The sequence below is a fragment of the Rhinopithecus bieti genome, unplaced genomic scaffold, assembly GCF_001698545.2.
Source record: "Rhinopithecus bieti isolate Rb0 unplaced genomic scaffold, ASM169854v2 scaffold_1017, whole genome shotgun sequence".
Classification (NCBI taxonomy): domain Eukaryota; kingdom Metazoa; phylum Chordata; class Mammalia; order Primates; family Cercopithecidae; genus Rhinopithecus; species Rhinopithecus bieti.
Window position 1 is genome coordinate 887,969 of NW_016803657.1, and position 12,326 is coordinate 900,294.

The 12,326-nt window shown below is 59.6% G+C and overlaps 2 protein-coding genes across 8 annotated transcripts in view; both read right to left on the reverse strand.

The window, feature by feature from the left end:
- MAP4K2 (mitogen-activated protein kinase kinase kinase kinase 2) overlaps positions 1-4,884 on the reverse strand; it is a 16,317-nt gene extending 11,433 nt beyond the window's left edge. For 2 of the 3 annotated variants that reach the window (XM_017893208.1, XM_017893216.1), the window contains exons 1-15: positions 4,686-4,884; positions 4,510-4,567; positions 4,188-4,278; positions 4,043-4,107; positions 3,665-3,720; positions 3,310-3,357; positions 3,180-3,222; positions 2,712-2,784; positions 2,502-2,633; positions 2,366-2,428; positions 1,920-2,001; positions 1,706-1,813; positions 1,235-1,313; positions 1,048-1,106; positions 436-479 (exon numbers count right to left, since the gene is read on the reverse strand). In XM_017893208.1, the coding sequence (XP_017748697.1) occupies positions 436-479; positions 1,048-1,106; positions 1,235-1,313; positions 1,706-1,813; positions 1,920-2,001; positions 2,366-2,428; positions 2,502-2,633; positions 2,712-2,784; positions 3,180-3,222; positions 3,310-3,357; positions 3,665-3,720; positions 4,043-4,107; positions 4,188-4,278; positions 4,510-4,567; positions 4,686-4,784 (1,100 nt within the window). In that variant the 5' untranslated portion in view covers positions 4,785-4,884. The remainder of the gene's footprint in view (positions 1-435; positions 480-1,047; positions 1,107-1,234; positions 1,314-1,705; positions 1,814-1,919; positions 2,002-2,365; positions 2,429-2,501; positions 2,634-2,711; positions 2,785-3,179; positions 3,223-3,309; positions 3,358-3,664; positions 3,721-4,042; positions 4,108-4,187; positions 4,279-4,509; positions 4,568-4,685) is intronic. The other variant, XM_017893222.1, reaches the window with a different exon arrangement.
- Positions 4,885-5,150: 266 nt separating this feature from the next.
- Positions 5,151-12,326, reverse strand: MEN1 (menin 1). 5 transcript variants are annotated; one of them, XM_017893252.1, is made up of 10 exons: positions 12,147-12,326; positions 11,309-11,783; positions 9,559-9,767; positions 9,215-9,343; positions 8,845-8,885; positions 8,677-8,764; positions 7,899-8,035; positions 7,283-7,484; positions 6,686-6,850; positions 5,151-6,468 (listed from the first exon to the last, which is right to left on the reverse strand). In XM_017893252.1, exons 2-10 carry the CDS (start codon positions 11,751-11,753, stop codon positions 5,986-5,988), a joined length of 1,899 nt encoding a protein of 632 aa, XP_017748741.1. In that variant the 5' UTR covers positions 11,754-11,783; positions 12,147-12,326; the 3' UTR covers positions 5,151-5,985. The 5 variants fall into 5 exon arrangements, with proteins under 5 accessions (XP_017748741.1, XP_017748750.1, XP_017748721.1 ...); XM_017893261.1 differs by having other exon boundaries at positions 7,283-7,418; positions 12,147-12,325; XM_017893232.1 differs by having other exon boundaries at positions 12,159-12,249.

Sequence of the window (12,326 nt, forward strand, 5' to 3'; positions counted from 1 at the left end):
GGCCAGATCTCAGCTCACTGCAAGCTCCGCCTCCCAGGTTCACGCCATTCTCCTGCCTCAGCCTCCCGCGTAGCTGGGACTACAGGCGCCGCCACCTCACCCGGCTAGTTTTTTGTAGTTTTTAGTAGAGACGAGGTTTCACCATGTTAGCCAGGATGGTCTCGATCTCCTGACCTCGTGATCCGCCCGTCTCGGCCTCCCAAAGTGCTGGGATTACAGGCTTGAGCCACCGCGCCCAGCTAATTTTTGTATTTTAAGTAGAGATGGGGTTTCACCATGTTGGCAAAGCTGTTCTCAAACTCCTGACCTCAGGCAATCCACCCACCTCAGCCTCCTAAAGTGCTAGGATTATGGGTGTAAGCCACCGTGCCGGGTCAGAGGTCAGTCTTTCTGCCGCCCCTGCCACCCCCTGCAGCTTCCCCATCCCTCACTTACCCACTGAGCTCTTCCTTTCCCAGTAGTGTCCACTCTTCCTCCCACTGGGGGAAACCAAGGTAGCGACCAGGGAAGAAGCGGAGATAGACACGATGTGAGAGGGTGGTCAAGAGATTCAGGAGAGGAAAGACAGACAGGGAAGGTGAGATAGAAACACGCAGGAGATGAGAGACACAGATAATGGAAGGCAGAGCTAAAGACTGAAAGAGAGGGCAACAGACAGCAAAGGAGGAAGAGACAGGCTGGGGGGTGAGGAGAGACAGTGACAGAACCGGTGAGGGCAGAGACAGGGAGTCAGATCACCGGGGACACACAGGTGGGAAAACGAGGCTGAGCAGGGTAGGGTGGGGGCTCGGGCACATGATGGCCTCCTTTTGGGAAAGGCAGGGTCTCTGTGCTACCTTCCAGCCACCTACCTAAAAGAACTTGGCCCAGGTAGGAGCCCCTAGCCCTCCAAGTCCCTGGATAGGACAGGCTTGCTCGGACAGCCCAAGGTCCAAGGCCTGAGGTCACCCAGCTTCAAATCTCCCTTGATTTGAGCTGTTCGGCCTCCATCCGGCCTCCCTGCCCCACCTCTGGGCACCACCTTCCCCTCAAGGCCTGCCTGCTCACCGGCTCATTCAGTGGGTCAGTTTCCTTCCTGCGTGGGGCGCCAAATTTCACCTGGTGAACTGGGGGGCCCAGAGTACAGGGGTTAAGGAGCTGGAGTCTCTGGATGGACCCCCTACTCTCACACCAAATCCGTGCGCACACAGGCCCCCCAAAATCTGCACACTCACAGCCCCTGCTGCAGACTCACACTGGATCTCCGAAGGGGTCCTCTCGGCCGGGCCGTGCTGCCCCCGGGAGTGAATGGTGTCTGGAAACATGTCATAGGTCTAAGGAAAAACAGAAATAGTGTGGACACACCTGCCACACGCCTCATGCCAGGGCTGCTCTAGGAGCTTCACATGCACCAGCGCGTTTTGCTTTCATGACAGCCCTCTGGGACTATCGTGAAATAAAATGGAACCCCACTTCACAGATAAGAGACCCCACACAGACAGGTGCCAAAGATCATACAGAAAGCAAGAAAATGGCACAGTCATGGTCATGGTCAGCTTGGGCTCAAGGACAGGGACCTATCAAGGGGGGTGGTACAGGGAGCAAAACTCAGCATGGCAGAGACTCCCCAAGCTGGAATGGTGCCACTGAAACCTCCACCAACACCGCCCTTGGGTTCCTCCTAAGCGGACCCGCCCGAGACTCACTTTCCAGCCCCCTCACCTACCTCCAGCTCACAGTCCTCAGGGGAGGGTGTCCCTAGATGAGGATCACTGGCTTTGTCCAGCAGCTGTGTGAGGAGGGCCCGAGGGAGCTGCTGGGTTGTGAACGGGTGCTGGAAAGTCGGAGAGGGAGGTGATCAGGTTGGCCCCTGATCCAGGGCCCTGCTTCTGAGCACTGGGCCCCCCTCCCGGCCCCTCTCCCGGCCCCCTGCCTCCCACCTGCAGGAGCTTCTCTGCTGTCGGCCTCTTCTTGGGATTCTTGGTCAGGGCCAGTTTGAGGAAGTGGTGGAAATTCTGGGTCCTAGTGGGCACAAGAGCCCCCCAGATCCAGGTTAGCCCTCGTGCAGGGTGTCCTGCCAGCCGCCCCATCCCCCTCCAGAGGTATCTGCTGGGGCCGCCCAGGAAGGAGCCAGCTGAGGCCAAGGGCCACTGGCCGAGCAACGCTGCCTCGAGACACAGCGGCTCTTCCACCAACCGTCTGCCCTTCTTTCCTGACCACGCTGGGTCTTCAGCCCACAGAAGGACCAGGCCCCTCACTCAGATGGTCTGTAGTGGCTCAGAGAGGACAGGGCTCTTGGGGGTGCCCCCCGGGAGCTGGCAGAGGCTCCTTGTCCACTACGGGGCTGACAGAAAAGGGGGTCCCGGCAGCAGGCTGTGGCCCTTACCAGCGAGTCTTATCTCTCAGTTTAGGCGGCTGGAAGCTGCTCTTCGACATGAGCATCAGGGCCCTGTGGAGGGCGCGAGGTCAGGGGCCACGAGCAGCAGGTCAAGGGTCAGGTGAGGGGCAAGTGTTGGGCTGACCTCATGGGGTGCAGGTGAAACAGAGGGGGCTGCAGCTCGCCCAGCTCAATGGCGGTGATGCCCAGGGCCCAGACGTCACATAGCTCGTTGTAGCCACCTTTGCGCTCCACGGCAGCCACCTCTGGAGCCATCCTAGAGGTGGGGTCACAGATGGGATGGCCGGGTGCCCCTTCTGTGGCCCCTGCCCCTCTGCCCTAGGCGCAGCCTCACCAGTAGGGAGTCCCAATGAAAGACCTCCTCTTGGCCACAGATGCTGTCAGCTCGCCTGACACCCCAAAGTCAGCTGTGGGAGAAACAGCCACTCTCACCAGCCCTCTGGCTGCCACTCACCCTCCCACGCCCAGGGCTCTGGCTCCGGCTGCACCTGGCAGGGCTCAAATGGGCAGGTGGCCCCGCTTGGTCACAGCTGCCACAGGCCCTAGGCAAGACCAGGTCCCTCTCCTGAGAGGCATCAACCACCCTCTATCCCTGACGGAGTGTCTGGTCCCATGTCAACTCCGTGCGGACCCAACCTCCTCCATTTTCCAGCAGGGAGAGAGTACCGTTCCATCTTCTAAGCAGGGAAACTGAGACTCAAGTGGCAAAGTGACTCGCCCAGTGACACCCAACCCTTGAGTCCAGGGTAGCCAGGGAGGGTCCACAGAACCCTCACCCTGATCGTGTCCCCAGGGTACTGACCCAGCTTGACATCTCCCTGGAGAGTGAGGAGAAGGTTGGCTCCCTGTGGGGATGGAGGAGAGAGAATCCCATCTGGTGCCCCTGAGGGCCTCCTCCTCCCTCCCAGGAATGCCCTCGGCCAGGCACCTACCTTGATGTCTCTGTGGATCTTCCCCTGAGAATGCAGGTGGTGGAGCCCCTGGGGACAAAAAGGAGTCCCTGAGAGCAGCCACCCAGCACTGTCCCACCTCTCCCAAACCCCCTCTCAGGACTGGGGCCCCCCACCCAGGCTGCTGCTTCCTCCCCTCTCCCCAAACAGGAAGTGACTGAGCCAAGAGGGAAATGGGCTGCTTCCGGCAACAGGGCTGGGGCCCCTCTTCCCCAGGACCTGGCCCCTCGGGCCAGGCCCACCGGAGGCACTCCACCCGCCTCCCTGCTGGTCATCTGGGCTCCCAGCCCACAGCTTCTGGAGACGAGAGGTGTGGGCACCTCACAGGCCCAGCTACCTTCAGAGCCTCTCGGCAGACGTAGGCAATCTGCCGCTCCTCCAGGGGCCCGGTGGCTGAAAGGAAAAGGGAGAGGCTGGTCTGGGGGGCCAGGGTCATGCCCACCCTCCCAGGCTACCCTGTGTGACCTCCCAGGCTACCCTGTGTGAGAAAAGCAGCAGGCACTGTTAAGTGAAAGCCGTGTTGGCCACATCCCCTCCCAACTTAGTGTAGGATACTGAACCCAGAGATGGACAGCATTTCTCTCAAGGTCACACAGCCAGGCAGGAGTGGAGAGGAGCCCCAGTTCAGGGCCCAGAGTTCCCCTCCGGTACCCCAATGAGGTGGGGTGGGGTGGGGAAGGCTGGGGCCTGCTGGGGCCTGGAGCCCTGGCCTCACCATGGTAAATCTCCTGCAGGGAGCCCCCTCCGCAGAACTCCATGCAGATCCACAAGCGGTCATTCCTAGGGGACAAAGAGCTGGGGTGGGCACACAGTAGGTCGCATGGGGGCTGCCTGGGGCCAGGAGGATAAGGCAGCCTCACCTGAGGTAGCTGCCAATGTAGGCCACCACATTGGGGTGACGGCACTCACGCAGGATGGTGATTTCCTGCTGGAGGGAGCTGATGTCGTCCCCTGGGAAGCACAAAGCATCATGGGGGGGCGCGCTGGGGTTGCCCTGACTCAGTGCCCCCATCTGCAAAATGGGCACAGAGTGCCTCCCTCCGGACCAGGCAGGTGCCAGGTGACAGCACCTCCTGGGGCACGCCTCTCAGGGGTCTCGAAAACGTCAACCCTCCGCCCGCACCCCGCGCCCGCAGGCAATCTGCCCTCCCTCTGGCGCAGAGGCCCGACCCGGGCCCTCACCTGGGTCTAGCTTGACTATCTTCACGGCGGCCAGTTCGGACGTAACCGTGTCGCGGGCCTGCAGGGGCGGAGGGTGAAGCGGGCTGGGGGGCGGGGCCGGGGGCTGGATCCCGCCGCGGGGTGCGGGGCTGGCACCCTCCTCCCGGCTCTCCCGCCCGTCCCGTCGCCTGGCGCACCTTGTAGACGTCGCCATAGGTCCCGGCCCCCACGCGCTGCAGCAGCTCGAAGCGGTCCCGCGGGTCCTGCAGCGACACATCTCCCGCCAGCAGCGCCATGGCCGGGCGGGGCGGCCGGCAGGCGGCGGGCGCGGAAGCTGCGGAGCCGGCGCTGGGCAGCGCGGGGCGGGGGCGGGGCGGCACCCGTGGTGTCTGGCCCGCGGGGCGGCGGCGGGGCTGGGGCCCGGGGGCGGCGGCCGCGCGGGATGCCCCACCGCCCGGCCGGGAGGAGGTGCCCGCGGGAAAACTGGGGCCCTCGGGGCGCGGGAAGCCCAAGGCCGGGGGTGGAGCCCCTAATCCTTCCGCCGCCACGTTGCCTCATTGCTGGCGCTCCACAGGTAGGGAGCGCAGTCTTGGAAGCCAGAAGGCAGAGGGAAGAGGGGGCGCTCCACTACCCGCCCCATCCCCAGTTTCACAGATGAAACATGGACTTGCGCTTTGTATTTTTTTTTAACAAAATGTATTCATCTTTCTTGGAACTGAAAAATAAATCTATGTACAAAACAGGAAAAGATCAGGCTCCTGTCACCCACTCCCAACCCTCTGCAGATTTCCTCCGGGATGCTCCGAAATGGGCTGGACCTCTGGGAGGTTCCCAGAGGGTCGGAAGGGAGGTCCTGCTCTGATCCGGGGCCAGTTTCGTCAGGAAGAGGGCGGGGCTCAGGATGCTCATAGGCTGGGGGCGGAGTTTTGTGTCCCAGACTCGGGGTAGGAAAGAGGAAGCTAGGATTTCCAAATTCTGGAGCAGAACTTAAGTTCTTTGGGGCAGAGGGCTTGGATTCGCAAGATTATGGAATTCTGAAGTGTGAAAATACACTCCTAGGGGCTGAGTGGTCCTAGGCTCCCAGGCCGGAGGTGGGACCTGTGCTTCTTGGGTTAAGGGTGAAACCTCAGCTCCTACAAGCTGGGAGCAGCCCTGAGTAACGTTGGTCTGGCTCTAGGTGAGCGGTTCCGAGGAGGAGCCTGGGTTTCTAGGGGCTGGGCCTTTAAAGATTGTTAATTAAGACCCAGGGTGAGGTTTCCATTGGCACCCTGGAATTCTGGGAGAAGAGACCTACATTCTAACGACTAGGGCAGAGCCCTGGATTCTGAGCTGGAGAAAATCATGGGTTTGATATAGACTCTACTCGGGACCTGAAACCTTGGGTTTGGGTAGGGATAAGGCCTGTCCCCTTTGGGCTGGGGGCAGAGCATGGGCTCAGAGTTGGGGGACTAAAGGCGGGGCCTGGGTTCCCACAAGCGGTCCAAAGTCCCCAGTAGTTTAGAGGCCTTTGCGCTGCCGCTTGAGGAAAGACAGAGTGTAGTCACTAGGGGTGGACACTTTCTGCTTCTTCATCTGCACTTGCGACTGTGCCGTGAGTTGCAGCTTGATGGCGCTCGAGTTGATCTTGGTGGCCACCAGCAGCTCCTTCATGCCCTTCATCTTCTCACTCTGGAAAGTGAGCACTGGACCCTCTGGCGGTGGTGACGCTGCAGGCGCTGGCACCTGAGCCATGCTGCCACCTTCAGGGCCTCGGGCTGTGCCAGGGACCGTCCCAGGGGGCTTCCGGGGGGGTCCTGACACTGCACCCTGGCTGGCACCTAGGCCCTTGTCCAGTGCTGGCTTCTTGGGTGGCGGGGGCTCCTCTGGCTTGGACTCCCGCCGTGGGCCCCGCCGCCGGCCTTCCCGGGCTTCCTCGCCCCACGGCTCCTCGGCCTCGGCTGCCTCGGCCTCTCGGCTCACTATGCGCACCTTCTGCCGCACCTGGGCCAGTGGGGAGAACAAGGTTCGAGAGCAAGGTTGCTGGCCAGTGGCTGGAACTCCAGGACCCTGCTCTGGCCATCCCATGCCACCTAGGGGTCTCAGTCTCACCGGCACCCAAGGGGATGAGCAGATGCTGCCCCTGGGCCAGAAAAGTCTGACAAGCCATGGCTGCCGTCACCACCTGTAGTGCCCAGACCTCTGTGCAGCTATCCCTCACCTGTCCCTCGAAACGGCCTAGGGACTGCACAAGAAAGGTGGCCCAGCCCACGTGCAGCACAGGCGTGGGACTGCCCTCCTCCCATTTGCAGATGCCGTCGTAGAATCGCAGCAGGTGGGCGAAGCACTCAGGGTCCTGGAGGGCAGAACCTTGGCTCTGGGTGCCCTTGACAAGGGGGAAGGGAGGGGACAGGTCAGTCTCTTACCCCTTAGCAGAGGGCACAGGCCAGGCCCCCCACCTAGGCAAAGACCCCTGGCTCCAGAAAAGGTAAGCATAGGTTGGGAACATTCTTAGAACCTCTTTCCTTTTATAAAGCCAATCCGTAGCCAGGAGGTACCATCCCTTATCTCCATCCCTCAGCTGAGGGAGGGAGTCTGGCCATGAAACTGAAGGCACAAGGTAGAAACCTCTAAAATACTTTCAGCCCCATTCAACCTGGGCCCAGGACCTCATTATAGCAAAAGGGAACATAGCTCTCTGCTCAGGGCCACCTTCCTCACGCCATCCCTAGTCCCATACATGCAGCCCCCATGGCCTGTGGCAGGGAGCCCTGCCCAGGTTGGAGGCTGGACACAGGCTGACGCTCTAGCCTTTCACCTGGCTCTGCTCCCCCGGCCGCTCCTCGCCCGCCTCCAGCAAGCTGGCTGCCTCCTTCAGCAGGTTGGGGATGACATCATTGGCTACTTCGAAGAACTCCTTGTAGATCTCCTCGTCTTCCCGGCAGTAGTTGTAGCTGTGAGAGCAGTGGGGTCTCTGTAGGGTCTGAAGGGGTCTCGCCATGGGGGGTAGCCCCAGGGACCTGGTGGGGGATGGAGCCCAGGTTTCTTTTCCTGGGTCACCCCAGGGGCTGGGGGAGTAGGTGGGGTCCTCACTGCAAAATGATGCTGTCTGGGTCAGCCAGAGCAAGAAAGCAAGAATGAGGAGGGGCACGGGGCCGAGGGTGGAGGTCCCGCTGCTGGATGATGGTGGTTAAACACTGGGAGGATATTTAAGGCTGTTCTGAGAAAAAAAAATTAGGAGAGGGGAGGGGGGAAAAGATGTGACACCTTAATCAGGGTCCCTACCTCCTGGGTGATGGTGGCCTTGCTGCCTAGGGACTGGATGGAAAGGGGATGGGGCGTGGGAGCCAGGCCTCAGTCCTGGATGAGGGTGGTTGGAAACTGATGGAGGGGAAGAAAAGACAGGTTGCAGGCCCTAATAGGGGGATCCTCACTCCTGGATGACAGTGGCCGTGTCTGCCCAGGCCTGCAGGGCTTCGCGCACGTTGCGGTTGCGACAGTGGTAACCAGCCAGGTACATGTAGGGGTAGATGTGTTCATCCCGATAGTAGGTCTTGGCTGAGGCAATGCCCTGGGGGTGAGGCAGAGGATCCTCAGGGAGGCAGCCCCAGCTGCCCTGCTGGCACAAATGCCCCACCAGGGCACACCCAGAAGGGGCCACAGGAAGATCCCAGAGAGTCCTCTCCACCTCCACTCCGACCTCCACTTGCTGCCAGCCCTTCTACCTGGTCTCCTCCCTGGGTCTACAGGACTGCTGGCTGAGGCCTGGGGCAGACTGCAGGGGTGGGGCCTCCCCTCCAAGCTCAGAGTCCTTCTCTTTCCCAGACACTCTTCTACATACACACCAAAGACTTCCAAGCCCAGCCCAATGGCCCTACTCCCCACCTACACCCACCAAGTAAACACCCCCTCCCTCTTCAGTGCTCCTACCACATTTGACCTCTGTTATACTCCAAGGAGGACAGTAAGGAGTGGCAGAAAAGGCAGGGCTGAAGGGACAAATGCAGACCCCTGCCACTCCCAGGCTGGTGAACCCTGGACACTCCTCAGACAGCCCTGACTGAACTGATTCTGCACACAGTTGACATAAAGTGAGACTGGATGGGCGATACCCCCTAACACACAAAGTTCTTTTCTCATCTGCCCAGATGAGGGCCCCTGCCTCAGCCACTGTTGGGGTCTCCCTTCTGCATCCTCCTTAGATGCCCCCACCTTGTGGTAGAGGGTGAGTGGATCTGGCCGGCCAGGGGTGGGCTCCAGCTCCTCCAGATCTGCCAGGTTCCCTAAGGCCATGGGGTACCTAGGAGAGGATCATAATTCAGGCTGCCACCTAGCCCCCTGGCCTCACAAGGCCCAGCCTGGCCACTTCCCTCTACTGACCTTTCCAGATGTCCCAGGTCATAGAGCAGCCAGAGCAGCTTCTAGGAGCCGAAGGAGAGAGTTATGAGCTACAGAACAGGGAGGAGAATGGGTCCTTAGCCTATCGGGCAGAGGTGGGGGTCAGAACCAACAGGGACCACCCACCAGGTAGAAGGACCAAAATTCTGGGCCATTCTTTAATGGAGTTAAAGCAATTTCACATCTCAATTCCACTCTCCCAAGAGCCCTGGGAAAGGCCAGGCCAGGAATTACTAACCCATTTTCCAGCAGGGGAAACTGAAGCTCAGGAAGGGAAAGTGCCCCTACCCAGGGTCCCACAGCAAGTCAAGTCTGGCCTAGCCCAGTACTGCCCCATTGGCTCAGTCCTCACCTGCTGCAGCTGCAGCAGCTCCAGCGAGTCGGTGTGCAGGTCAATGGAAGGGTTGATGGCACACACCATGAATGCCACCTCCATCTTGCGGTCACAGCGCATGTATGATCCTTTCAGGTAAAGCCAGCTCTTGAGAGGAGACAAGATCATTATGTCTCATGATGGCCCACCCTGTGCCTTCTTCAGGGAATGACAGCCAGGAAAAGGGGCTCTTCTGTCTTCCCTTCCTGATACATGTGGGTGGTAACGGGAAGAAAGGGGTGTGGCCCAAGAAAGTGGAGTCCTTTGGTTGGTTTGGGCTATCAGAGTATGAAGGGGACAAGGTTGCAGGGAGGGAACAATACCCGCTCAGCCACACCAGCGTTGACCGTCTGGCCCCTGCGGTCCTCGTTGCCCTTGCCATGCCAGGTGACCTCAGCTGTCTGCTCCCCATTGGGCCCAAACACTACCCAGGCATGATCCTCAGACAGGGCGAGGTGGACATCCCGGAGACCCAGGGCCTGGCAGGCCCCAACCACAGCAAAGGCCACACCAGAGCTGTCCAATTTGGTGCCTGTGGAAGGGGCAGGTAATGAAAGAGGGTCGTCTGTGTTTTGACGTGGGGGAAGGGAGCCAGGTAGTGACTGGCCACGCTCTCTCCCACTCCCTTTCCAAGCCTGTGCCCCAAACTCAGATTATCCTGCCCACCATCCCTCCATCCCTTCCCTCCCATGTGTTCAAAGCCTCTCTCTCCCTGTTTACACCCTCTGTGTCCAACAAGAGACCTTTCTGGATCTCCTGTAGCTGACCCAGCCTTTGGCCCTATCTTGTCTTTCTCTGCAACTCTATTATATATTCTATGGATTTAAGGATTCCATTTTACTGCACTTACTAGGTTAAAACAGGAATGGCAAATACAGGACACTGGTCAACACTCTCCTGTTATACACCCACCAACAGATAATCCTCATTTATCTCTGCACTCTTTTCCTGCTAATCTGAGAAGCAGCCTCTGAATCCTTCTCAATATGGCACACCAGGATAGGACTGCCAGTCAACCAGGCTCGGTGCAAAGTCTTAAGCCTTTTGAGGTCAAGCTCTTGGTCTGTCTCAAAACATTTTTGGCCAGGCACGGTGGCTCACGCCTGTAATCCCAGCACTTTGGGAGGCCAAGGCGGGTGGATCACGAGGTCAGGAGATTGAGACAATCCTAACACAGTGAAACCCCATCTCTACTAAAAATACAAAAAAGAAAAAAATTAGCCAGGTGTGGTGGCGGGCGCCTGTAGTCCCAGCTACGCAGGAGGCTGAGGCAGGAGGCAGGAGAATGGCATGAACCCAGGAGGCAGAGCTTGCAGTGAGCCAAGATTGCACCACTGCACTCCAGCCTGGATGACAAAGTGAGACTCCGTCTTAAAAAAAAACAAAATTTTCATAGGCCACCAGTTGCGGTGGCTCACACCTGTAATCCCAGCAATTGGGAGGCTGAGGCGGGCAGATCACTTGAGCCCAAGAGTTCAAGACCAGTCTGGACCACATAGTGAGACGCCGTCTCTACAAAAAATACAAAAAATTAGCCAGGCGTGGTGGTGCATGCCTGTACTCTCAGCTACTCAGGAGGCTGAGGTAAGAGGATCTCTGAGCCCAGGGAGGTTGAGGCTGCAGTGAGCCATGATCACACCACTGCACTCCAGCCTGGGGTACAGAGTGAGACCCTGTCTCAAAAAAAAAAACACAAAAAACAAAAACATCTTCATAGCTATTTTTTTTAACTGCCTCAAATGCAACCCAATTTCATCTTCTTGCCCCCTAAATCTGCTGCCGCCCTCTGTATCTCATGCTTAGAACTGCTGTAACTGTTCAGTGGCAGGGGTGGAGGTGCTGAGGGGGCAGAGGTGAGGTTGATGGTTTGGAGCCAAATGATCAGGCCTGCCATGCTGTGTGTGACTTTAGCACATCATTTCCCCTCTCTGGGCTTCAGTTTCCCAACTGCAAAGAGGAAAATAACACCTGCCCAACCTCACAAGGCTTACAGTTCTCAAAAAGGTTCTGTAAACCACGGAGGGTTTTGAAGAAGTGGGTCATGGATAAGATTCCCACCTACTGGGCTCCAACCTGTGATGAAGCTGAAGAGGGACTGGATGTGGGCTCGATCCTTGAAGTAAGAGCGGCTGAGGCTGTTCCATATGACATCGGAGACCTTCTTCACCAGCTCACGGCTGGAGACACCCCCTTCTCGAGGATAGAGGGACAGGTCGACGGCGCCTCGGATCTGGGCGGTGAAGCGGGCATAGAGGGCGGCGATGATAGACAGGTCGGCCACGGGAAAGTAGGTGAGGCCGCCAGGAGGGTCGGGGGCGGGGCTGGGCTGGAAGGTGAGCTCGGGAACATTGGTGGGGATGACGCGGTTGACAGCCAGAAAATGCTCCACGAAGCCCAGCACCAAGGAAAGGAGCACCAGGTCCGGCTCCTCTCGGCCCAGCTCGGCAGCAAACAGGCGCACCACGTCGTCGATGGAGCGCAGCGGGAACAGCGTCTTCTGGGCGGCCTTCAGCCCCATGGCGGCGGGCGGCGGGCGGCGGGCGGCGGCCTGCAGGCAAGCCGCGGGAGGGAGGGTCGGGCAGGTTTGGCCGGGGAGCCCCCTCCCAAGGTCCGCTAAGTTTCCACCCCCCGACACACGCACAGCTCTCCTGCTTCCCCACCCTCCTCAGCCTCTGCTCACCGGCTTCCCCTCTTTTGTCGGTGACACCCCTCAGCCGAAACTGCAAAGCCTTTTTGTCCCCCACAATTTCGGGACGCCCGGTACCCGATGGGGTGCGCCCCAAGAGCCCCAATGGCCGCCCCGCCCCCTCTACGACTGTGCCCCTGGGGCCCTAGAGTCCGTCCAGAAAGCGAACCCAGACCAAGCCCCCAAACCCCAAGGAGAGTCCTCGCCTCGATACCCCTCGCCCACCTCCGCGCTTACATCCCACACAAGGCACCGCGGCCCACGCCGCCCGGAGCCTGCTGGGACACGAAGTCCCGCCCCTAGGGTCGCACTACCCGCCGGGAAGTGGAGTCTGGGCCCACCCCTGCCCCCGCCGAGTCTGGAAATAGTTGCGGGCCGGGCCGCTGCGCGGTGGCTTCTGGGATC

Coding starts and splice junctions, on each gene's coding strand:
- MEN1 (XM_017893252.1), bottom strand. CDS start 11,753: ATGGGGCTGAAGGCCGCCCAGAAGACGCTGTTCCCGCTGCGCTCCATC. Junction 9,768..11,308: donor CCTCTTCAGCTTCATCACAG/GTTGGAGCCCAG, acceptor CCCCTTCCACAG/GCACCAAATTGGACAGCTCT. Junction 8,765..8,844: donor GACCTGGGACATCTGGAAAG/GTCAGTAGAGGG, acceptor ATCCTCTCCTAG/GTACCCCATGGCCTTAGGGA.